General features: G+C 42.1%; 1 protein-coding gene across 3 annotated transcripts in view; it reads left to right on the top strand.

Moving 5' to 3' along the window:
• The window catches only part of LOC128661187 (ubiquitin carboxyl-terminal hydrolase CYLD), a 166,306-nt gene that overhangs the window by 106,976 nt on the left and 35,635 nt on the right, over positions 1-23,695 (top strand). For all 3 annotated transcript variants that reach the window (XM_053715430.1, XM_053715428.1, XM_053715429.1), the window contains 2 exons: positions 17,172-17,282; positions 18,024-18,115. In XM_053715430.1, the coding sequence (XP_053571405.1) occupies positions 17,172-17,282; positions 18,024-18,115 (203 nt within the window). The remainder of the gene's footprint in view (positions 1-17,171; positions 17,283-18,023; positions 18,116-23,695) is intronic.

Here is a 23,695-nt window from a genome sequence, read left to right as displayed (position 1 = left end):
TGCACGGGGTCTGCTTCATGTAGGATGCCCCAGCATTCTTCCTCCTCTACGCAGTGGGCAGCAGGCTAAGGGTTACGTGGGTTTCCGCCGGCGGGTCTCCTCCAGGACTGTGCTTGGTTCGCTGTGTTTAGGGGACACTCTGGTCTTTTGTGCCCTAGTTGCTTATATCCAAAGCACTGAATAGGTTGTGAGTAGTCCCATGAGTTGAACCGGGCTGTCTGAGGATAGTTTGTGGCTGAAGGCGGTGTGGTAGAGCGGTGCGCCCGGGGGTTGGTAACTGGTAGCTGCTGGGGTGACTGTGGGTCGGTACTCCACTCTGGCAGGGGGCTTAGTGGTAGCAGTGTCCAGTTTGCGGGCATCCGTATACTCATCTGCCAGGCGAGCAGCTTCATGCAGTGTGGAGGGTTTACGGTCACGAACCCACTCCCTAACTCCTGCGGATAACTTGTCGAAGCAATGTTCCAACAGGAATAGCTGCAGCACCTCTTCCCCAGATACGGCTTGGCACCCTGCCATCCAGTGAGCTGCTGTGCGGTGCACCTTACATGTCCACTCAACGTAGGAATCTCCAGCTTATTTAACAGTGTCTCTGAACCGCCTCCTCTATGCCTCCGGTGTAATCGCATACCTGGAGAGCAGAGCCTCTTTTACAGCATTATAATCCCCGACTTCCTCATCTGGAATGGCCCGAAAAGCCTCACTGGCCCGGCCGGATAATTTTCCGGATAATATCGTGACCCAGTCCTCTGCGGGTACCTTGTGTAGTGCACATTGCCTCTCAAAATCCGCAAGGTACCCATCAATCTCTCCTTCTGTTTCAATGAAGTTTTTAAAGCTGCAAAATGTACCTTTCTCTTTTCCACTGGGGTTGCTGTGACTTGGGCTGCTGCAGCGCTGCTTTGGCGAAGTAGGTTGGCATCCACAGCTGCTATGACCTGGTCGATAATTTCGGCAGTCGGGTTGGGGCCATAATGTGCCAGTCTTATTTTAACCGCCCGGTCAAAGCTTGCTTCTTCGGGAGTTCTGTCTGATATGCTGGGCTCATTGGTTCCTTCGGGCCCTGGTACTCTGTCCATCTCGGTCAGTATTGTAATAATCTCCCTCTTCAAGAAGTCGCTTTTTTTAAGTCCCGTAACAAGCAAACTGTGTTCTCTGTCTGTCTGCTCAGTCTGATTATTGCTGTGTGTGTAGTAACACAATTATTCCTTGAAGCAACACTTTCCCTTCTACTTTACTTTTCCCAGACTTAACAGTATAACAACTCACTGTACAGTTGTTCTAGCAGGTCTTTAAGGTTGTCTCTTTTCAGCCTTTCATACTGTATTCCCAATTAGGTCCGGATGTGTAGTTGCTCTTCTGGGCTATGAGGACTAACCCGTCGCTTGCCACCAATTGTAGCGGAGAGGCAGTAGGATCCGCAATATCTTTCAGTTAGGCAGAGACATCCTCATCTTAAAAATGTTGTCTAAATAATTCAGTCCAAGTTTAAGTCTAAATCAGCTATTTATTTTGCTTCTAGCCACTGCTTAAAACTGGTGCAACAACAACAACTGCTGACAACAACTGTCTAAAACAATACAGTTACTCAAAACTAACAGTTACTCCCTCCAGTACTGTTGGATTTGCACCCTGTACCTATAATGGGCACAGGGTGACTTAACATAATGCCTGAATCCATAATCCGTAGGGAGATTGACAGAGGGGTCTGTCACAAATACAACACACAGAGAAAGTCCAGCACTCACAACCTCTCAGCTAAAATTTAAAAGCAAAAATGGAAAGGTTAGTTACCGCATTTGGCCAAATAGGACAAGCCCAGGTACCACATCAAGGTCCTTTCCAATACCTGGGACCCTAAAACAGCCACACAATGCAAGCTCTCAAATCCAAACAAACTGGGAACAAGGGAAGGGTGCACAGGCTTATGTAATCACCTTAGACATATACAAAACACGGAAGGGGACAGCACTCTCATACCGGACCGGGTACACATCCCATGACCCTGTAACATTCGGTGACTAACCTTTCCATTTTTGCTTTTAAATCTTAGCTGAGAGCTTTTAAGTGAGTGCTGGACTTTCTCTGTGTGATATATATATATATATATATATATATATATATATATATATATATAAGAACAGATAACCAAAAGCGCCAACAAAATAAATAGTCAAAAAGACCCACTATATAAAAGAATATGCTGTATAAAGTAAACTCTTAAATCACAGGGTCTAATGCTAAATCATGAATGGTGCAAATATACATTTATAGTGCAAATATACACTTAGACTCCGTCCTCAAAAGGAGTAAAAAGTACACTCTTACCAGATGAATGTTCAACAAAGGCAGGTGTATAACTGATTAGTAAATAATAATGGTTCAGAGAAAAGTTCACAATAATCCTCCACACAGTCCTGCTGCTCCTTCTATTCCACTGGTGTGGAATCCATGGTAGTAAAGTTAGATTTCTTGTATTTGAAATTATACAAGAAAATGGAAGGGTTTACACGAATCTGTATAGGAAGCCCACTGACACAAACGGATATCTTCACGCCAGCAGTGGCCATCATGACAAATGGCTTAAAAATATCCCCCTAGGACAATTTCAGAGAGCAAGACGAAATTGTACTAAACAGGAAGATTATGAAATAGCTGCAGGGGTGATTAAAAATAGATTTTTGGCAAAGGGATATGAGAATAAGGAACTAGTAAAAGTTCAGAACATTGTAGGTAATATGAATAAAGATGATCTCATTGGAGGTAACAATTCAAAAAAGAAGAAGAGAGAGAGTAGAAAAAGGAAGATACAGTTTGTAACGAAATTTAATAGAGCATCAAGAGAGATCGAAAAGGCCATGAAAAAATATTGGCCTATTATCATGCAGGACCCAGTATTAAAAGATATTCTGAATGATAGGGGACAAGTCATCTTCAAGAGAAATTCAAATGTTAAAAACAGAATTAGCCCTAGTATGCTGAAATCAGGGAAATCCACAAATTGGCTAAAGAAAAACTCAGAGGGATTTTTTAAATGTGGCAGGAAGAATTGTAATTGCTGTGCACATATGGAAAAGAATAATGGTACCTTTGGAAGGAAAAAGGGTGATGAGACATTTAAAATTAGAGGTTTGATGAACTGTAAAACATGCTATGTTGTCTATCTTTTAAGGTGTATATATATATATATAAATATGCATGTATATATGTATGTGTGTGTATATATATATATATATATATATATATATATGTATACAGGGAGTGCAGAATTATTAGGCAAATGAGTATTTTGACCACATCATCCTCTTTATGCATGTTGTCTTACTCCAAGCTGTATAGGCTCGAAAGCCTACTACCAATTAAGCATATTAGGTGATGTGCATCTCTGTAATGAGAAGGGGTGTGGTCTAATGACATCAACACCCTATATCAGGTGTGCATAATTATTAGGCAACTTCCTTTCCTTTGGCAAAATGGGTCAAAAGAAGGACTTGAGAGGCTCAGAAAAGTCAAAAATAGTGAGATATCTTGCAGAGGGATGCAGCACTCTTAAAATTGCAAAGCTTCTGAAGCGTGATCATCGAACAATCAAGCGTTTCATTCAAAATAGTCAACAGGGTCGCAAGAAGCGTGTGGAAAAACCAAGGCGCAAAATAACTGCCCATGAACTGAGAAAAGTCAAGCCTGCAGCTGCCAAGATGCCACTTGCCACCAGTTTGGCCATATTTCAGAGCTGCAACATCACTGGAGTGCCCAAAAGCACAAGGTGTGCAATACTCAGAGACATGGCCAAGGTAAGAAAGGCTGAAAGACGACCACCACTGAACAAGACACACAAGCTGAAACGTCAAGACTGGGCCAAGAAATATCTCAAGACTGATTTTTCTAAGGTTCTATGGACTGATGAAATGAGAGTGAGTCTTGATGGGCCAGATGGATGGGCCCGTGGCTGGATTTGTAAAGGGCAGAGAGCTCCAGTCCGACTCAGACGCCAGCAAGGTGGAGGTGAAGTACTGGTTTGGGCTGGTATCATCAAAGATGAGCTTGTGGGGCCTTTTCGGGTTGAGGATGGAGTCAAGCTCAACTCCCAGTCCTACTGCCAGTTTCTGGAAGACACCTTCTTCAAGCAGTGGTACAGGAAGAAGTCTGCATCCTTCAAGAAAAACATGATTTTCATGCAGGACAATGCTCCATCACACGCGTCCAAGTACTCCACAGCGTGGCTGGCAAGAAAGGGTATAAAAGAAGAAAATCTAATGACATGGCCTCCTTGTTCACCTGATCTGAACCCCATCAAATGTGAGATTTACAAGGAGGGAAAACAGTACACCTCTCTGAACAGTGTCTGGGAGGCTGTGGTTGCTGCTGCACGCAATGTTGATGGTGAACAGATCAAAACACTGACAGAATCCATGGATGGCAGGCTTTTGAGTGTCCTTGCAAAGAAAGGTGGCTATATTGGTCACTGATTTGTTTTTGTTTTGTTTTTGAATGTCAGAAATGTATATTTGTGAATGTTGAGATGTTATATTGGTTTCACTGGTAAAAATAAATAATTGAAATGGGTATATATTTGTTTTTTGTTAAGTTGCCTAATAATTATGCACAGTAATAGTTACCTGCACACACAGATATCCCCCTAAAATAGCTATATCTAAAAACAAACTAAAAACTACTTCCAAAACTATTCAGCTTTGATATTAATGAGTTTTTTGGGTTCATTGAGAACATGGTTGTTGTTCAATAATAAAATTAATCCTCAAAAATACAACTTGCCTAATAATTCTGCACTCCCTGTATGTGTGTGTGTGTATGTATATATATATATATATATATATATATATGTATATGTGTGTGTGTGTGTATATATATATATATATATATATATATATATATATATATATATATATACAAAACACGGAAGGGAACTGCACTCTCATACCGGACCGGGTACACATCCTATGACCCTGCAACATGCTCAGCCCTGGGTGCCACTGGCACTCACAGGAAGCTGTGCTGTCCCCAGAGCCACAAGCAGTTAACCCCAGACAGGTCTGGGTGCAAGAACCATAGGGAAAATTACAAAACAAATTAATACAACACACAGAGAAAACCCAGCACTCACTTACAAGCTCTCAGCTAAGATTTAAAAGCAAAACTGGAAAGGTTAGTCACCGCATCTGGCCTTGTTTGGATTTGAAAGCTTGCATTGTGTGGCTGTTTTAGGGTCTCAGGTATTGGAGAGGACCTTGACGTGGTACCTGAGCTTGTCCCATTTGGCCAGATGCGGTGACTAACCTTTCCAGTTTTGCTTTTAAATCTTAGCTGAGAGCTTGTAAGTGAGTGCTGGGTTTTCTCTGTGTGTTGTATTAATTTGTTTTGTAATTTTCCCTATGGTTCTTGCACCCAGACCTGTCTGGGGTTAACTGCTTGTGGCTCTGGGGACAGCACAGCTTCCTGTGAGTGCCAGTGGCACCCAGGGCTGAGCATGTTGCAGGGTCATAGGATGTGTACCCGGTCCGGTATGAGAGTGCAGTTCCCTTCCGTGTTTTGTATATGTCTAGGGTGATTACATATTCCTGTGCACCCTTTTTTGTTTTCAGTTTGTTTGGATTTGAAAGCTTGCATTGTGTGGCTGTTTTAGGGTCTCAGGTATTGGAGAGGACCTTGACGTGGTACCTGAGCTTGTCCCATTTGGCCAGATGCGGTGACTAACCTTTCCAGTTTTGCTTTTAAATCTTAGCTGAGAGCTTGTAAGTGAGTGCTGGGTTTTCTCTGTGTGTTGTATATATATATATATATATATATATATATATATATATGTGTGTGTGTGTGTGTATGTATATATATATATATATATATGTGTATTTTTGTCAAGCAAACCTTTTCAGTTTGATCTAATATATGTACTAACAATTTCTTAGTGGATAGCTACTGCTAACAGTGCATGCACATAGCTAAGATATAGTCTGCTGCTATAATTCAAGTCATTTTTTTATTTGTAATGGGGGAATTATACATACTACAGGTTTTTTTAGGGGAAAGGGGTTTCCTTTAGTGGGATGTCCAGGCAGCATATGAGAAAAATAACCCGACTAATAGGTCAGCTGGTAGCTGTCGGTGGTGCATCCTTAGCTGCTTGAACACGGGAGCTTTTGAAGCAGCTGCTCCCCAATACCACCTTCTTGCACACAGCACTTTTAGCAGGAACGTAGTCCCATCACTCTATCCTTCCTGAGTTGTTGTGTTCAAGGAGGAGTTGGTGAAGGCTGCTAGTCAGTCAGTGCACGTTACCACGACTTGTAGAGTGCTCCTAGCGGCCATTATGCTTCCTCTCCCTGACGCCACACTTGTGGCAGCCCAGGGTATCTGATGAGGATGTGGGTAGTTCTACTGCTAATGGTGGTGCAGCGACTCCAGTCATGGCACGTGGGGGTAGGTAGAGTAGACCAGCAGGGCACCAATCATTCCTCCCCCCTTGCTGAGGTGTTGGATGAGCAACGTAATACTGACAGTATACTCTAGGTTCTAAGGAGGAGAGCAGACAGGCACCAGATGGGCTTTGTAGTCATTGACGGAGCAGCCAACATATGGTGAAGGCTCCTGGTGGGGGTGGTTTTATTTCTTTCTAATGACATTTTCTATGAGTCCACGGATCATCTCTAATTACTATTGGGAATATCATTCCTGGCCAGCAGTAGGAGGCAATGAGCACCACAGCAAAGCTGTTAAATATCACCTCCCTTCCCTCCAACCCCAGTCATTCTCTTTGCCTACGTTAATAACAAGGAGGTGGTAAAGTTTAGGTGTCTGAAAGAAGATTCTTCAATCAAGATTTTATTATTTTTCAGCAGTGCAAGTTTGTTCTGCTTTTTCAGAGCAGTAGTGGCTTTTAAGCAATTGGGAACTTGTGGGGTATAATCCTCACTGCGCCTCCCAAATAGTTATTGCTGCCCTAACTTGAAAGCCTGAGGGAGATCACTCTGTCTTTTCCTTTTTCCACAGGTCCATGTGAGAGAGAATGCCTCTCAAACCTAGTGAGCTGCCCTACTGCCTGGCAAATTACATAGAGGTAAGTGCTAATTTTATTTTTCTAGGGAGTATATAGAAAACTATTGTCACTTTCACAGTTAATTCTGTTGGGACATCAGACTCATTTATCCTATAGTTCATAGGACAATGTGAGGCAGTTTGTGAAGGCACTGGGGACGAGAGGAGCAGGGACTATAAACTCAGTTCGTTTTTATTAGGATTTATTCCGGTCAGGGTGGTTATGTTTGTTTACTCCTGGCGGCTTTACCTTTAGAATGAAGATTAATGCCGGCTGGGAGGTTCAGTTTGTGACGCCCACGATGGGTGGGTCTGTTTTGAAGCGGCAAAGAATTTGCACGCTTTTTCCTTCCTTCTCATTCCCGGAGTTTCGGAAGTGTCCTTCCTCGTTGCGGTTCCGCTTTTCTGTGTATAGCGGTCTCCGGATACCGAGTGGAGCAGCTCTGAGTTGAGTCCAGATATTCTCTATAAACATATTATCTCCGGCGGTCAGCAGGACAGGTAGGCACCTCAGCAGGGCTGGCTGAGGTGTAGAGGCTGTCTGGGGTGCTCTAAGACCAACGTTTATTTTTTGCAATATAAAATATTGTTGTTTAAAATTTAAAGGGACAGTAACTTTTTTTGTGACAGAATTTAAAAGATAAATAAAAGGATTTTATTTTTCATTTGTTCAATTCTTGGGTAAAGATGAACCAAGAAGCCCTGCAGAATGTTCTTTATGTTTTGACGATAATGTGAAACCACCAATCCCTTTCTGTTCCTCATGTTTTGAGAGAACATTGAATTACAGGGATAGACTTTTTTGATTCTGAGCCAGCATTGTCTAAGGCGGATGCTGTTCAGGAGTCTCCTGAAAATGTTCAAGATATGCCGCAGCTTTCTCCTCAAGTGTCCCAAACTTTTATCGTCCACACATGCAGTGCCCTGTGCTTCCTCTCTAACTCCCGTTGGAGTTACGTTGCAAGACATCGCTACCCTTATGTCTTCTGCAGTAACTGATGCGCTGTCTGCCTTTCCCATGCTGCAGGGAAAGCGCAAGAGGAGATCTAAGGATTCAGTGAGTAAGGTTTCTGACACAGTCGTGGCTATTCCAAATGTTCCTTCCCAGAAATCTGAGGAGGAAGATAATTCAGTTGCATCAGAGGGGGAAATCTCAGATTCAGACAGTGTAATTCCTTCTTCTGATGCTGAAGGTGGTATTCAGATTTAAGCTGGAACACCTCCGTTTGTTACTTAAGGAGGTTTTGGCTACCTTGTACGACTCCGACACTACTGTCGTAGTCAATCCTAAGAAGTCTAGTAAACTAAACAAGTATTTCTCTTGTAAAGGTGTATCCAGTCCACGGGTTCATCCATTACTTGTGGGATATTCTCCTTCCCAACAGGAAGTTGCAAGAGGACACCCACAGCAGAGCTGTCTATATAGCTCCTCCCCTAACTGCCACCCCCAGTCATTCTCTTGCAAGCTCTCGACAAGAAAGGAAGTATCAAGAGATATGTGGTGACTTAGTGTAGTTTTACCGTCAATCAAAAGTTTCTTATTTTTAAACGGTACCGGCGTTGTACTGTTTTACTCTCAGGCAGAAATTAGAAGAAGAATCTGCCTGGAGGTTGATGATCTTAGCGGTTTGTAACTAAGGTCCATTGCTGTTCTCACACATAACTGAAGAGTATGGAAAGAAAACTTCAGTTGGGGGGACAGTTGGCAAATCACCTGATTTGAGGTATGTTCAGTATATTTTTTTCTAGAGAGATGATAAGGTCTAGAAAATGCTGACAGTGCCTGATATATTTGAGGTAAGCCTGATACAGTGATTTAACAGCGACTGGGATCATGCTTACAAGATAAGGGTAATTTTTATGTTAACCCTCATAGTACTTAGTGTTAAAACGTTTGCATTACTTAACAGAAAAAACGTTTTTTCTCTGAGGGTGATAAATCTTTATTTTGGGGCCTAGTTTTCCACATGGCTGTTATTTTACTCCTAGGAGTAGTTTTTTATGGCCCTCTGACTGTGAGTGCATGGTGGGAGGGGCCTATTTTCGCGCACTTTATGCGCAGTTGTTATACAGACTGAGACATCCAGCTTCTCTAGAGGAGTCCTCTGGCATCTAGGACCACTATAGAGGGGTTCTTTCCTGCAAAAATCGTGTTTAAGGGAAGGTAGGAGCCACAGTAGAGCTGTGGCAGTGTGTTTGACTGTTTTTTAACGGTGTTACCGGTTTTTTTTATCCGTTTTTGGGCCTAAGGGGTTAATCATCCATTTGCAAGTGGGTGCAATGCTGCTTTAGTCTCTTGTACACACTGTAAAAATTTTGTAGAGTTTACTGCTTTTTAACACTGATTTGCAGTTTATATGGTAGTTTTTTTCTCTTAAAGGTACAGTACCGTTTTTGTTTAATTGCTTTTCACATTTATTAAAGTGTTTTCCAAGCTTGCTGGTCTCATTACTAGTCTGTTAAACATGTCTGACATAGAAGAAACTCCTTGTTCATTATGTTTAGAAGCCATTGTGGAACCCCCTATTAGAATGTGTACCAAATGCATTGACCTTTCTATACGTTATAAAGACCATATTATGGCTTTTAAAGATTTATCACCAGATGTTTCTCAGACTGACTAAAGGGAGATTATGCCATCTAACTCTCCCCATGTGTCAGAACCTATAACTCCCGCTCAAGTGACGCCAAGTACGCCAAGTACATCTGGCGCGTCCACTGCGTTTACTTTACAGGACATGGCGGCAGTTATGAATCATACTCTCACAGAGGTATTGTCCAAACTGCCAGGGTTACAAGGAAAGCGAGACAGCGGGGCTAGAGTAAATACAGAGCTCTCTGACGCTTTAGTAGCTATGTCTGATATACCCTCACAATGTACAGAAGCTGAAGCAGGAGAGCTTCTATCTGTGGGTGACATTTCTGATTCAGGGAAGGCGTTACTTCAGTCTGACTCTGAAAGGACAGCATTTAAACTTGAACACCTCCGCGTGTTGCTCAGGGAGGTTTTAGCGACTCTATGGATGACTGTGACACCATTGTAGTCACAGAAAAGTTGTGTAAAATGGACAATACTTTGCTGTGCCTGTTTACACTGATGTTTTTCCAATCCCTAAGAGGTTTTCAGAAATTATTATGAAGGAATGGGATAGACCAGGTGTACCGTTCTCTCCCCCTCCTGCCTTTAAGAAGATGTTTCCCATAGATGCCGCCATACGGGATTCGTGGCAGACGGTCCCTAAGGTGGAGGGAGCAGTCTCTACCCTAGCTAAACGTATAACTATTCCCGTCGAGGACAGTTGTGCTTTCCTAGATCCAATGGATAAAAAACTAGAGGGTTTCCTTAAGAAAATCTTTATACAACAAGGTTTTATTCTCCAGCCTCTTGCATGCATTGCCCCAGTCACTGCTGCAGCGGCTTTCTGGTTCGAGTCTCTTGAAGAGGCTCTACAGGTGGAGACCCCGTTTGGATGATATCCTAGACAGGCTTAAAACTCTTAAGCTAGCCAATTCATTTATTTCTGACGCCGTTTTTCATTTAACCAAGCTAACGGCTAAGAATTCAGGTTTTGCCATTCAGGCACGTAGGTCGCTATGGCTTAAATCCTGGTCAGCTGACGTTACTTCAAAGTCTAAGCTTCTTAACATCCCCTTCAAAGGGCAGACGCTATTCGGGCCTGGATTGAAGGAGATCATTTCTGATATTACTGGAGGAAAAGGCCACGCCCTTCCCCAGGATAGGTCCAACAAATCAAGGACTAAACAGTCCAATTTTTGTTCCTTTCGAAACTTCAAGAAGGAAATTTTGCCCAGTCCAAGCCAGTCTGGAGACCTAATCAGGCTTGGAACAAGGGAAAGCAGGCCAAAAAACCTGCTGCTGCCTCTAAGACAGCATGAAGGAGTAGCCCCCGATCCGGGACCGGATCTAGTTGGGGGCAGACTTTCTCTCTTCGCCCAGGCTTGGGCAAGAGACGTCCAGGATCCCTGGGCTCTGGAGATTGTTTCCCAGGGATATCTTCTGGATTTCAAAGCCTCGTCTCCAAAGGGGAGATTTCATCTCTCACAATTATCTGCAAACCAGATAAAGAGAGAGGCATTCTTACGTTGTGTTCAAGACCTTCTGGTCATGGGAGTAATCCACCCAGTTCCAAGGGAGGAACAGGGGCAGGGATTCTATTCAAATCTGTTCATAGTTCCCAAAAAAGAGGGAACTTTCAGACCAATCTTGGATCTCAAGATCCTAAACAAATTTCTCAGGGTCCCATCCTTCAAGATGGAGACTATTCGAACCATCCTACCTATGATCCAGGAGGGTCAATATGACTACCGTGGATCTAAAGGAATCTTATCTCCACATTCCGATACACAGAGATCATCATCGGTTTCTCAGGTTTGCCTTCCTAGACAGGCATTACCAGTTTGTGGCTCTTCCCTTCGGGTTAGCCACGGCACCAAGAATCTTTACGAAGGTTCTAGGGTCCCTACTGGCAGTTCTAAGGCCATGAGGCATAGCGGTGGCTCCTTACCTAGACGACATTCTGATACAGGCATCGACTTTTCAAATCGCCAAGTCCCATACGGACATTGTTCTGGCATTCCTGAGGGTGGAAGGTGAACGAAGAAAAGAGTTCTCTCTCCCCTCTCACAAGAGTTTCCTTCCTAGGAACTCTGATAGATTCAGTAGAAATGAAGATTTTTCTGACAGAAGTCAGGTTGTCAAAGCTTCTAACTTCCTGCCGTGCTCTTTATTCCATTTTTCAGCCGTTAGTGGCTCAGTGTATGGAAGTAATCGGCTTAATGGTAGCGGCAATGGACATAGTTCTGTTTGCCCTCCTACATCTCAGACCGCTGCAACTTTGCATGCTCAGTCATTGGAATGGGGATTACACAGATTTGTCCCCACTGCTAAATCTGGATCAGGATACCAGGGATTCTCTTCTCTGGTGGCTATCTCGGGTCCATCTGTCCAGGGGAATGAGCTTCCGCAGGCCAGAATGGACTATAGTGTCGACAGATGCCAGCCTTCTGGGCTGGGGCGCAGTCTGGAACTCCCTGAAGGCTCAGGGCTCGTGGTCTCAGGAGGAAGCCCTCCTTCCGATAAACATTCTGGAACTAAGAGCGATATTCAATGCTCTTCAGGCTTGGCCTCAGCTAGCGGAGGTCAGGTTCATCAGATTTCAGTCGGACAATATCACGACTGTGGCCTATATCAACCTTCAGGGGGGAACAAGAAGCCCCCTGGCAATGTTGGAGGTTTCAAAGATAATTCTATGGGCAGAGGTTCACTCTTGCCATCTTTCAGCTATCCATATCCCAGGAGTAGAGAACTGGGAGGCGGATTTTTTAAGTCGGCAGACTTTTCATCCGGGGGAGTGGGAGCTCCATCCGGAGGTATTTGCCCAGTTTATTCAACTATGGGGCAAACCAGAACTGGATCTCATGGCGTCTCGTCAGAACGCCAAGCTTCCTCGTTACGGGTCCAGGGACCCCAAGGCAGCGCTGATAGATGCTCTAGCAGCGCCCTGGTCCTTCAGCCTGACTTATGTGTTTCCACCGTTTCCTCTGCTCCCTCGGCTGATTGCCAAGATCAAGCAGGAGAGAGCTTTGGTGATGTTGATAGCTCCTGCGTGGCCACGCAGGACTTGGTATGCAGATCTGGTGGACATGTCATCCTTTCCACCATGGACTCTGCCGCTAAGGCAGGACCTTCTACTTCAAGGTCCTTTCAAACATCCAAATCTAATTTCTCTGCGTCTGACTGCTTGGAGATTGAACGCTTGATTCTATCGAAGCGTGGTTTTTCCGAATCGGTCATTGATACCTTAATTCAGGCTCGAAAGCCTGTCACCAGGAAAATCTATCATAAGATATGGTGTAAATATCTTCACTGGTGTGAATCCAAGGGTTACTCATGGAGTAACGTCAGGATTCCTAGAATCACACTTTCTCCAAGAAGGATTGGAGAAAGGATTATCTGCTAGTTCTTTAAAGGGACATATTTCTGCTCTGTCTATTCTTTTGCACAAACGTCTGGCTGAGGTTCCAGACGTTCAGGCATTTTGTCAGGCTTTAGTTAGAATCAAGCCTGTGTTTAAACCTGTTGCTCTGCCATGAAGTGTAAATTTAGTTCTTAAAGTTCTTCAAGGGGTTCCGTTTGAACCTTTGCATTCCATAGATATTAAACTTTTATCTTGGAAAGTTCTGTTTTTAGTAGCTATCTCCTCGGCTCGAAGAGTTTCGGAGTTATCTGCTTTACAGTGGGATTCCCCTTATCTAATTTTCCATGCAGATAAGGTAGTTTTGCGTACCAAACCTTGGTTTCTTCCTAAGGTAGTATCTAATAAGAACATCAATTAGGAGATTGTTGTTCCTTCATTATGTCCTAATCCTTCCTCAAAGAAGGAACATCTTTTACACAATCTTGATGTGGTTTGTGCTTTAAAGTTTTATTTACAAGCTACGAAGGATTTTCGTCAAACATCTGCTTTGTTTGTTGTCTACTCTGGACAGAGGAGAGGCCAAAAGGCTTCGGCAACTTCTCTTTCTTTTTGGCTGAGAAGCATAATCCGCTTAGCTTATGAGACTGCTGGCCAGCAGCCTCCTGAAAGAATTACAGCTCATTCAACTAGAGCGGTGGCTTCCACAGGGGCTTTTAAAAATGAGGCCTCTGTTGAACAGATTTGTAAGGCGGCGACTTGGTCTTCGCTTCACACTTTTTCTAAATTCTACAAATTCGATACTTTTGCTTCTTCGGAGGCTATTTTTGGGAGAAAGGTCTTACAGGCAGTGGTGCCCTCCGTTTAAGTGCCTGCCTTGTCCCTCCCTTCATCCGTGTCCTAAAGCTTTGGTATTGGTATCCCACAGGTAATGGATGAACCCGTGGACTGGATACACCTTTACAAGAGAAAACAAAATTTATGCTTACCTGATAAATTTATTTCTCTTGTGGTGTATCCAGTCCACGGCCCGCCCTGTCATTTTTAGGCAGGTGTTTTTTATTTTTAAACTACAGTCACCACTGCACCCTATAGTTTCTCCTTTTTTTCTTGCTTGTCTTCGGTCGAATGACTGGGGGTGGCAGTTAGGAGAGGAGCTATATAGACAGCTCTGCTGTGGGTGTCCTCTTGCAACTTCCTGTTGGGAAGGAGAATATCCCACAAGTAATGGATGAACCCGTGGACTGGATACACCACAAGAGAAATACATTTATCAGGTAAGCATAAATTTTGTTTTTGATGTACCTTCCATGGTGGAGGTTTTCCCTGTACCAGATCGGGCTACAGAGATTATTGCTAGGGAATAGGAGAGACCTGGTATCCCTTTTTCTCCATCCACAATTTTTAAAAAGATGTTTCCTATTGCTGACTCTATTAAGGAGTCTTGGCAGACGGTCCCGAAGGTGGAAGGGGCAATTTCCACGTTGGCTAAGAGAACCACTATTACCATAGAGGATAGTTGTTCCTTTAATGATCCTAAAGATAAGAAGTTGGAGGGGTTGCTTAAAAAAATGTATGTACACCAGGGTTTACAATGGCAACCTGCCGTGTGTATTGCTACCGTCACCAGCGCAGCGGCATACTGGTTTTATGCGCTGTCTGATTCTATTCAGACAGACACTCCCCTTGAAGAGAACCAGGATAGGACCAAGGCCCTTAAGTTGGCCAATTCCTTTATTACGGATGCTTCCCTACAGGTTATTAAGCTGGGAGCAAAAATGTCAGGTTTTGACGTACTGGCCTGCAGAGCCTTATGGTTGAAATCCTGGTCTGCGGATGTTTCGTCTAAGTCTAAGCTTTTTGGCAATTCCTTACAGGGGTAAAACCTTGTTTGGGCCGGGCTTGGCTGAAATTATTTCCGACATCACGGGAGGAAAGGGTAATTTCCTCCCTCAGGATAAGAGGAATAAGCAGAAGGGACGTCAGAGTAATTTTCGTTCCTTTCAAAACTTCAAAGGTAAGCCTTTCTCTCCCTCTGCCAAGCAGGACCAGTCCAAACCTTCCTGGAGGACCAACCAGTTTTGGAACATGGGGAAGCAATCTAAGAAGCCCGTTAATGACTCAAAGTCAGCATGAAGAGTCTGCCCCCGATCTGGGACTGGGACTTTCCTTTTTTTAGCTCAGGCCTGGATTCGGGATGTTCTGGATCCCTGGGCGGTGGACATTGTGTCCCAGGGATACAAACTAGAGTTCAAGACCTTTGCTCCCAGGGGCAGGTTCCTGCTCTCAAGATTATCTGTAGACCAAATAAAAAGAGAGGCGTTCTTACTCTGTGTCCGGTACCTCTCCGACCTGGGAGTGATAGTTCCTGTTCCAATGCAGGAACAAGGTCTGGGATTTTACTCCAATCTGTTCGTGGTTCCCAAAAAAGAGGGAACTTTCAGGCCAATTTTAGACCTCAAGAGTCTAAACAAGTTCCTCAGAGTACCGTCCTTCAAGATGAAAACTATTTGTTCCATTCTTCCCTTGGTTCAAGAGGGTCAATTCATGACAACAGTAGATCTAAAGGATGCATACCTGCATGTTCCCATTCACAGGGATTATCACAAATTTCTGAGGTTCGCATTTCTAGACAAACACTTCCAATTTGTGGCTCTTCCATTCGGCCTTGCAACAGCTCCCAGGATTTTTTCAAAGGTCCTGGGATCCTTGTTGGTGGTGCTCCGGTTGCGGGACATTGCAGTAGCACCTTATCTGGACGACATTCAGGTTCAGGCGCCATCCTTTCAACAAGCAAACTCCCACACAGAGATGTTGTTATCTTTTCTGTGTTCTCATGGATGGAAGGTGAATTTGGGAAAGGGTTCCTTGATTCTGGCTACAAGGGTAGTGTTCTTGGGAACAAAAATAGATTACTTATCATTGAAAATATTTTTGACAGTGGTCAGAAAAACAAAGATCTTCGAGGCTCCGTTTGAGCCTTTGCATTCCTTAGATATTAAGTTGTTATCTTGGAAAGTTTTGTTTCTTGTTGCAATTTCTTCTGCTCGTAAAGTCTCAGAGCTCTCGGCATAGCAGTATGAATCTCCTTACCTTATTTTTCATTCGGATAAGGTAGTTCTGCATACTAAGGGTTTCTCCCTAAAGTGGTTTCGGGTAGGAACATTAATCAGGAAATCGTTGTTCCTTCTTTGTGTCTTAACCCGTCTTCGCTTAAAGGACGTCTGCTTCACAACCTAGACATGGTGCGTGCGTTGAAATACTATATACAGGCGACTAAAGATTTTTGCCAGTCTTCTGCTCTATTTGTTGTTTTCTCTGGGAAATGTAAGGGTCAGAAAGCTACGTCTACTTCTCTTTCTTTGTGGCTGAAGAGTATAATTCGCTTGGCCTATAAAACTGCTGGACAGCAGCCTCTTCACGGCTCATTATAAGAGGGCTGTTTCCTATTCCTGGGCATTTTAAAATGTAGCTGCTGTGGAACAGATTTCCAAGGTTGCAACTTGGTCCTCTCAACACACTTTTTCAAAATTCTATAAATTTGATACTTTTGCCTCGGCTGAGGCCTCTTTTGAGAGAAAGGTTCTTCAAGCAGTGGTGCCTTCCATTTAGGTACCCTGTCTTTTCCCTCCCTTATCATTTTAGCTTGAGTATTGATTCCCAATGGTAATTAGAGATGATCCGTGGACTCACATTGTCATTAGAAAGAAAACAAAACATGCTTACCTGATAGATTTCTTTCTTTCTTGACACGGCGAGTCCACGGCCCGCCCTGTTTTATTTAGACAGTTTTTTCGTGTTATAAACCTCAGGCACCTCTGCACCTTTGTTTTACTTCCTTTCTCTCTTTTTCCTTCGGTCGAATGACTGGGGTTGGAAGGAAGGGAGGTGATATTTAACAGCTTTGCTGTGGTGCTCTTTGCCTCCTCCTGCTGGCCAGGATTGATATTCCCAATAGTGATTAGAGATGATCCGTGGACTCACCATGTCAAGAAAAAAATACATTTATCAGGTAAGCATAAATTTAGTTTTATTTATATGTTGTACCATCATTTTTCAAATTCCTTTACTTTCCTTGCGATTATTTGTGTTTCGTGCGTGTCACAGAATGTGTTACTTCTTTATAGATAAAAAGTAAGTAATCATTTTAGGATTATTGTAGTAACAATCCTTCTCTCTCTCCAAAAGTCTCTTCTCCTGCAGCTCAGTGCTGGATTCTTTACTCTTCAAACCCTCGTCCATCACTGATGGGCACATCCAGAGGATCCTGCGAGAGGAGATTGTCAACCCCCTGCGCAGGTGAGGAACCAAAAAAGGTTAAATTAAAACTCCATGTAGGTCTAGGCCCCACTGATACCTACGTATAAGTTTTTCTCAGGCTTACAAAGAATAATGGTGCAGGACTTCATAAGTCTGACAAGAAAACTATTGCTATATTCAGCACAGCCTTTTAAATGAGAGAAAATATCAAATTATTTGCATAATGTTTTCCTTTTAATTCACATTACCTAAATACTATAACTGTAACGAGTTGTTCACAATTTCACTACAAAGTGTTTGCAAACAATTTAATTTCACAGAAACAGGATTTTCTGTCAGCAAAAATTGTGCTTTCACAATATGCTTTATTTGGTTTTGTAACATCTCCTGTAGAAAGATAAAGTGACTTTCCTAATGTTGCATTGTCTTTTAACCCTCTGATGATCAGACAAAATGCAGTTATACTAATGAAATGCACTGCAGCTTGTTATTGAGAGGATAAAGAAACATTTCAGTCATTTGTTCTTTGTTTTATTGAAGAGGACATTTACAAATATTAGTAATATAGTACTGTGGGAGTTGTCTTTATCATCCAATGACCATTAGTTAGAGGTGCACAACTGATACTGCTGTATTAGTATAACTTTAAATGCTGCTAAACATATATTCAGTGAGACATATTTTTACATTGTTAAACGTTTGTCTTTTGTATACATGATAGAAATGTTTGAGTTTGGTGACCGCATTAAACTAGAAGCGCTGATGTTCATTTACCCACAGGATTGGTTACGTCCCCGCTAGTAGCGTGATGATGCTCAGACAGCAGCTGAAGCAGGAGAGCCAGTGCGACAGCTTTACCACGTCTGAAAAAGGTGCCAATAACTCAGCCTATTGCTGCTGTATTATACTGAGTATAAGCCCCTAGAGTGTGGGCGGTGGGGGTAAGACAATCTATAGTCCTGAAATCGGTTTGGTATAAAGACGGCTCAGAAGGAGACATGTACATTACCATCTAGTGTCTGATTCCACTAGACATATGGTGACATATTACCACGGGTACCAGGCAGCCAATCACCTGCAGATTTGTTATAGAACGCCATTGAAAGCTGCATTATAATTGGCTGTATGGTTAATGTTATTATTTGACATAGAACTGGATTTTATATTATAGTTTTTTTTTTTTTTTCATGGAACATTTATGATGTGAGGTTTGTAATACTTACATTAAAGGTATATAAAAACCCACATTTCTTTCATGTAATTAGCAAGAGTCCATGAGCTAGTGACGTATGGGATATACATTCCTACCAGGAGGGGCAAAGTTTCCCAAACCTTAAAATGCCTATAAATACACCCCTCACCACACCCACAATTCAGTTTTACAAACTTTGCCTCCGATGGAGGTGGTGAAGTAAGTTTGTGCTAGATTCTACGTTGATATGCGCTCCGCAGCAAGTTGGAGCCCGGTTTTCCTCTCAGCGTGCAGTGAATGTCAGAGGGATGTGAGGAGAGTATTGCCTATTTGAATGCAGTGATCTCCTTCTAAGGGGTCTATTTCATAGGTTCTCTGTTATCGGTCGTAGAGATTCATCTCTTACCTCCCTTTTCAGATCGACGATATACTCTTATATATACCATTACCTCTGCTGATTCTCGTTTCAGTACTGGTTTGGCTATCTGCTATATGTAGATGAGTGTCCTGGGGTAAGTAAGTCTTATTTTCTGTGACACTCCTAGCTATGGTTGGGCACTTTGTTTATAAAGTTCTAAATATATGTATTCAAACATTTATTGACTCAGAATGTTCAACTTTCCTTATTTTTCAGACAGTCAGTTTCATATTTGGGATAATGCATTTTAATTTAACATTTTTTACCTTAAAATTTGACTTTTTCCCTGTGGGCTGTTAGGCTTGCGGGGGCTGAAAATGCTTCATTTTATTGCGTCATTCTTGGCGCGGACTTTTTTGGCGCAAAAATTCTATTTCCGTTTCCGGCGTCATACGTGTCGCCGGAAGTTGCGTCATTCTTTGACGTTATTTTGCGCCAAAAATGTCGGCGTTCCGGATGTGGCATCATTTTTGGCGCCAAAAAGCATTTAGGCGCCAAATAATGTGGGCGTCTTATTTGGCGCGAAAAAATATGGGCGTCACTTTTGTCTCCACATTATTTAAGTCTCATTTTTTATTGCTTCTGGTTGCTAGAAGCTTGTTCTTTGGCATTTTTTCCCATTCCTGAAACTGTCATTTAAGGAATTTGATCAATTTTGCTTTATATGTTGTTTTTTTTTTTTCTTTTACATATTGCAAGATGTTCCACGTTGCAACTGAGTCAGAAGATACTTCAGGAAAATCACTGCACAGTGCTGGAGCTACCAAGCTAAGTGTATCTGCTATAAACTTTTGGTATCTGTTTCTCCAGCTGTTATTTGTATTGCATGTCATGTCAAACTTATTAATGCAGATAAAATTTCCTTTAGTACTGTTACATTACCTGTTGCTGTTCCGTCAACATCTAATTTTCAGAGTGTTCCTGATAACATAAGAGATTTTATTTTTTAAATCCATTAAGAAGGCTATGTCTGTTATTTCTCCTTCTAGTATACATAAAAGTCTTTTAAAACTTCTCTTTTTTCAGATGAATTTTTAAATGAACATCATCATTCTGATACTGATAATGGTTCTTCTGGTTCAGAGGTTTCTGTCTCAGAGGTTGATGCTGATAAATCTTTGTATTTGTTCAAGATGGAATTTACTCGTTCTTTACTTAAAGAAGTGTTATTTGCATTAGAAATAGAGGATTCTGGTCCTCTTGATTCTAAATGTAAACGTTTAAATAAGGTTTTTAGATCTCCTGTAGTTATTCCAGAAGTGTTTTATCTCCCTGATGCTATTTCTGAAGTAATTTCCAGGGAATGGAATAATTTGGGTAATTTATTTACTCCTTCTAGACGTTTAAGCAAATTATATCCTGTGTCATCTGACAGATTAGAGTTTTTTGGGACAAAAATCCCTAAGGTTATGGGGCTGTCTCTACTCCTGCTAATGTACTACTATTCCTACGGCAGATAGTACTTCATTTAAGGATCCTTTAGATAGGAAAACTGAATCCTTTCTAAGAAAAGCTTACTTATGTTCAGGTAATCTTCTTAGACCTGCTATATTTTTAGCGGATGTTGCTGCAGCTTCAACTTTTTGGTTAGAAGCTTTAGCGCAACAAGTAACAGATCATAATTTTATAGCATTATTATTATTCTATAACATGCTAATAATTTTATTGGTGATACCATCTTTTGATATCATTAGAGTTGATGTCAGGTATATGTCTCTAGCTATTTTAGCTAGAAAAGCTTTATGGATTAAACTTGGAATGCTGACATGTCTTCTAAGTCAACTTTGCTTTCCCTTTCTTTCCAGGGTAAATAATCATTTTCGTTCCTTTCCTCACAAGGAACAAAAGCCTGATCCTTCATCCTCAGGAGCGGTATCAGTTTGGAAACTATTTCCAGTTTGGAATATATCCAAGCCTTATAGAAACCTATAGCCAGCTCCTAAGTACCTATGAAGGTGCGGCCCTTATTCCAGCTCAGCTGGTATGGGGCAGATTACGTTTTCTTCAAAGAAATTTGGATCAATTCCGTTCTTAATCTCTGGTTTCAGAAACATTGTTTCAGAAAGGTACAGAATTGGCTTCAAGTTAAGGCCTCCTGCTAAGAGATTCTTTTCTTTCCCGTGTCCCAGTTAACACAGCAAAGGCTCAGCATTTCTGAAATGTGTTTCAGATCTAGAGTTGGCTGGAGTATTTATGCCAGTTCCAGTTCTGGAACAGGGGCTGGGGTTTTATTTTATCTCTTCATTGTACCAAAGAAGGTCAATTCCTTCAGACCAGTTCCGGATCTATCATTATTGAATCGTTATGTTAGGATACCAACATTCAAGATGGTTACTGTAGGACTATCCTGCCTTTTGTTTAGCAAGGGCATTATATGTCTACAATAGATTTACAGGATGTGTATCTGCATATTCCGATTCATCCAGATCACGTTTAGTGTCTGAGATTCTCTTTTTAGACAAGCATTACCAGTTTTGTGGCTCTACCGTTTGGCCTAGCCTCAGTTCCAAGAATTTTTTTCAAAGGTTCTCGGTGCCCTTCTTTCTGTAATCAGAGAATAGGGTTTTGGTATTTCCTTATTTGGACGATATCTTGGTACTTGCTCAGTCTTCTCATTTTCGAAGAATCTCATACGAATCGACTTGTGTTGTTTCTTCAAGTTCATGGTTGGAGGATCAATTTACCAATCAGTTCATTGATTCCTCAGACAAGGGTAACCTTTTTAGGTTTCTAGATAGATTCAGTGTCTATGACTCTGTCCTTGTCAGACAAGAGAAGTTTAACATTGATATCAGCTTGTCAAAACCTTCAGTCACATTCATTCCCTTTGGTAGCCTTATGCATGGAAATGTTGGGTCTTAGGACTGCCGCATCAGATGCGATCTCCTTTGCTCGTTTTCACATGCGACCTCTTCAGCTCTGTATGCTGAACCAATGGTGCAGGGATTACTCAAAGATATCTCAATTAATATCTTTAAACCGATTTTACAACACTCTCTGACATGGTGGACAGATCACCATCGTTTAGTTCAGGGGGCTTCTTTGTTCTTCCGACCTGGACTATAATCTCAACAGATGCAAGTCTTACAGGTTGGGGAGCTGTGTGGGGGTATCTGACGGCACAAGGGGTTTGGGAATCTCAGGAGGTGAGATTTCCGATCAATATTTTGGAACTCCGTGCAATTTTCAGAGCTCTTCAGTCTTGGCCTCTTCTGAAGAGAGAGTTGTTCATTTGTTTTCAGATAGACAATGTCACAACTGTGGCATACATCAATCATCAAGGAGGGACTCACAGTCCTCTGGCTATGAAAGAAGTATCTCGAATTTTGGTTTGGGCGGAATCCAGCTCCTGTCTAATCTCTGCGGTTCATATCCCAGGTATGGACAATTGGAAAGCGGATTATCTCAGTCGCCAAACGTTGCATCCGGGCGAATGGTCTCTTCACCCAGAGGTATTTCTTCAGATTGTTCAAATGTGGGAACTTCCAGAAATAGATCTGATGGCTTCTCATCTAAACAAGAAACTTCCCAGGTATCTGTCCAGATCCAGGGATCCTCAGGCGGAGGCAGTGGATGCATTATCACTTCCTTGGAAGTATCATCCTGCCTATATCTTTCCGCCTCTAGTTCTTCTTCCAAGAGTAATCTCCAAGATTCTGAAGGAATGCTCGTTTATTCTGCTGGTAGCTCCGGCATGGCCTCACAGGTTTTGGTATGCGAATCTTGTCCGGATGGCCTCTTGCCAACCGTGGACTCTTCCGTTAAGACCAGACCTTTTGTCTCAAGGTCCTTTTTTCCATCAGGATCTGAAATCCTTAAATTTAAAGGTATGGAGATTGAACGCTTGATTCTTGGTCAAAGAGGTTTCTCTGACTCTGTGATTAATACTATGTTACAGGCTCGTAAATCTGTATCCAGAGAGATATATTATAGAGTCTGGAAGACTTATATTTCTTGGTGTCTTTCTCATCATTTTTCTTGGCATTCTTTTAGAATACCGAGAATATTACAGTTTCTTCAGGATGGTTTAGATAAGGGTTTGTCCGCAAGTTCCTTGAAAGGTCAAATCTCTGCTCTTTCTGTTCTTTTTCACAGAAAGATTGCTATTCTTCCTGATATTCATTGTTTTGTACAAGCTTTGGTTCGTATAAAACCTGTCATTAAGTCAATTTCTCCTCCTTGGAGTTTGAATTTGGTTCTGGGGGCTCTTCAAGCTCCTCCATTTGAACCTATGCATTCATTGGATATTAAATTACTTTCTTGGAAAGTTTTGTTCCTTTTGGCCATCTCTTCTGCCAGAAGAGTTTCTGAATTATCTGCTCTTTCTTGTGAGTCTCCTTTTCTGATTTTTCATCAGGATAAGGCGGTGTTGCGAACTTCTTTTGAATTTTTACCTAAGTTGTGAATTCCAACAACATTAGTAGAGACATTGTGTTTCCTTCATTATGTCTTAATCCTAAGAATTCTAAGGAGAAATCGTTGCATTCTTTGGATGTTATTAGAGCTTTGAAATATTTGTTATCTTTTCCGGTTTTAGAAAGGTCAGAAAACTTCTGCCATTTCTTTGGCATCTTGGTTGAAATCTTTAATTCATCTTGCCTATGTTGAGTCGGGTAAGACTCCGCCTCATAGGATTACAGCTCATTCTACTAGGTCAGTTTCTACTTCCTGGGCGTTTAGGAATGAAGCTTCGGTTGATCAGATTTGCAAAGCGGCAACTTGGTCCTCTTTGCATACTTTTACCAAATTCTACCATTTTGTTGTATTTTCTTCTTCTGAAGCAGTTTTTGGTAGAAAAGTACTTCAGGCAGCGGTTTCAGTTTGAATCTTCTGCTTATGTTT

Source organism: Bombina bombina, chromosome 5 (genome assembly GCF_027579735.1).
Source record: "Bombina bombina isolate aBomBom1 chromosome 5, aBomBom1.pri, whole genome shotgun sequence".
Taxonomy (NCBI): Eukaryota; Metazoa; Chordata; class Amphibia; order Anura; family Bombinatoridae; genus Bombina; species Bombina bombina.
This window is presented reverse-complemented; position numbering and strand designations above follow the sequence as displayed.